The 1,754-nt window shown below is 35.0% G+C and overlaps 1 protein-coding gene across 1 annotated transcript in view; it reads left to right on the plus strand.

The window, feature by feature from the left end:
- Alg13 (ALG13 UDP-N-acetylglucosaminyltransferase subunit) overlaps positions 1–1,754 on the plus strand; it is a 55,812-nt gene that overhangs the window by 34,019 nt on the left and 20,039 nt on the right. Inside the window, 3 exon segments of the mRNA XM_021153662.2 lie at positions 192–312; positions 913–945; positions 1,047–1,102. Coding sequence (XP_021009321.1) covers positions 192–312; positions 913–945; positions 1,047–1,102 — 210 coding nt within the window.

A 1,754-nucleotide genomic window follows, 5' to 3' on the forward strand; every position in this document is an offset into this window, starting at 1 on the left:
AGCTCCTTGGGTACTTTCTCTAGCTTCTCCATTGGGAGCCCTGTGATACATCCAATAGCTGACTGTGAACATCCACTCCTGTGTTTGCTAGGCTAGTTTCTATTATTAACTCACTTTTAGAGCATCCTTCTAGCCTTTTTTCTGACTAATACAGGAGTAATTCTGTGTGTATATGTCTTTCTTTGGTACAGAACAATGGTGGTCCCACTACAATGGTTCCTGCTACTTCAGGCTACTGTGTTGCAAGGCAGGGCTATAACTCATGCAAACCACCTTTGAATTCCGGAGACAGTAATGACCACTGTGATAATGGTGAGTCAGTTAGTGCTAAGTAAGTAATCTTTGAAAAGACGATTGCTGTAGCATTTGTATATCAGAATTTGGAAATATTTTTGATGTTTCACACCATCTTTTTTTAGTAACTTGAAAGAAGTATAAGATTAAGGGTGGTGAGATGATTCAGTGGGTAGAAGTGCTGCTATGCAAATCTGAGGAGCTTAACTTCCAACCCCAGAACCCAGATAACCCAAAACGCTTTTTTTTTTTGCTTAAATTCAAAACATGTTAACATTTATTGAATGTTATATGTCATCCATTCCAATAAAGAATTGTATACATTAAGGAAGTATGAGGCATTTTGAGTAACTTTATTAAAAAAGATAGTTCAAACATTATCTCTGGTACGTACATAGAAGAAAATATTCTTGACACCTAAGAAAAATTTGAGCAGAAACTTCTACTTTTGACAGCTTACCTTGTCTTCTGTTGACTAATAGGAAAACTCAAACCACCATATATGTATTTGTATTTTAGTTGTGAAAATATGCCCGTAAAACTCAAGAAAAAGCAATTACTGATGATTTTGGTCTGTCATGTTAAAAAGATCTGTAAACACATATTTCTGTTTTCTAGGAGGATATCATGGAGATTATCTTTATTCTTCAGGTTAGTGATCTGGAGTTAATTTGATATTCTTCATTATTTATGATGTTTTGAACTAAAAATAATGCTCTTTCTTTTTTTTTATCTTTGGCTATATCCTCTAGAACAAGGCTATGAAACTTCCAGTGTGTATACCACAACTGTATCTACAGCAAACCTGGTAGGTATTTAATAGTAACAAATATGAATAGCTCGTATACTTCATAGTAAAGACACAGTGGCACTCTGTAGAAGAGCCTCCTTAGGGACTTTGATGTGGCCTTTATTCATTATTGCAAGGCAGAAACTAAAAAGTAGTAAATGGTGTCCTGGCACTGGGGAGGACACTGACAGTTTTCATTTTACCTGTCAAAAGCAGAGCCTACTAAAGAGCCTAACTTCTCTCTGTCTAGAAAGCAGAACGTTGGCAATACTTTGATAGTATTAAGAAAAGAACTGTCAGTGTTAATTATTCCAAAGCTTTCTTTTCCTTATTTAGATGTAGGACTTGAACAAGAGTTCTTAGAAAGTGAGTGACTTTTGCATTCTACATTGTTTTTGTTTTTTTTTGTTTATTTGGGTGTTTTGAGACAGGGTCTCCATATATATAGCTCTGGCTATCATGAAACTTACTGTGTAAGCCCAGGCTATCCTTGAGCTCCAAGATATGGTTGCCTTTCTCTCTTGAGTGCTGAGATTAAAGGCAAATGACACCACATCTTGTGTATGTCCTACATCCTAAAGGAAATTTGAGACCCAAGAATTATTTTGTTATACTTGCTAGATTTTGTTTCTAGCTTTTCATTTGTTTTTTTTTTTTTTTTTTTTTTTTT

The sequence above is a fragment of the Mus caroli genome, chromosome X (assembly GCF_900094665.2).
Source record: "Mus caroli chromosome X, CAROLI_EIJ_v1.1, whole genome shotgun sequence".
Lineage (NCBI taxonomy): Eukaryota > Metazoa > Chordata > Mammalia > Rodentia > Muridae > Mus > Mus caroli.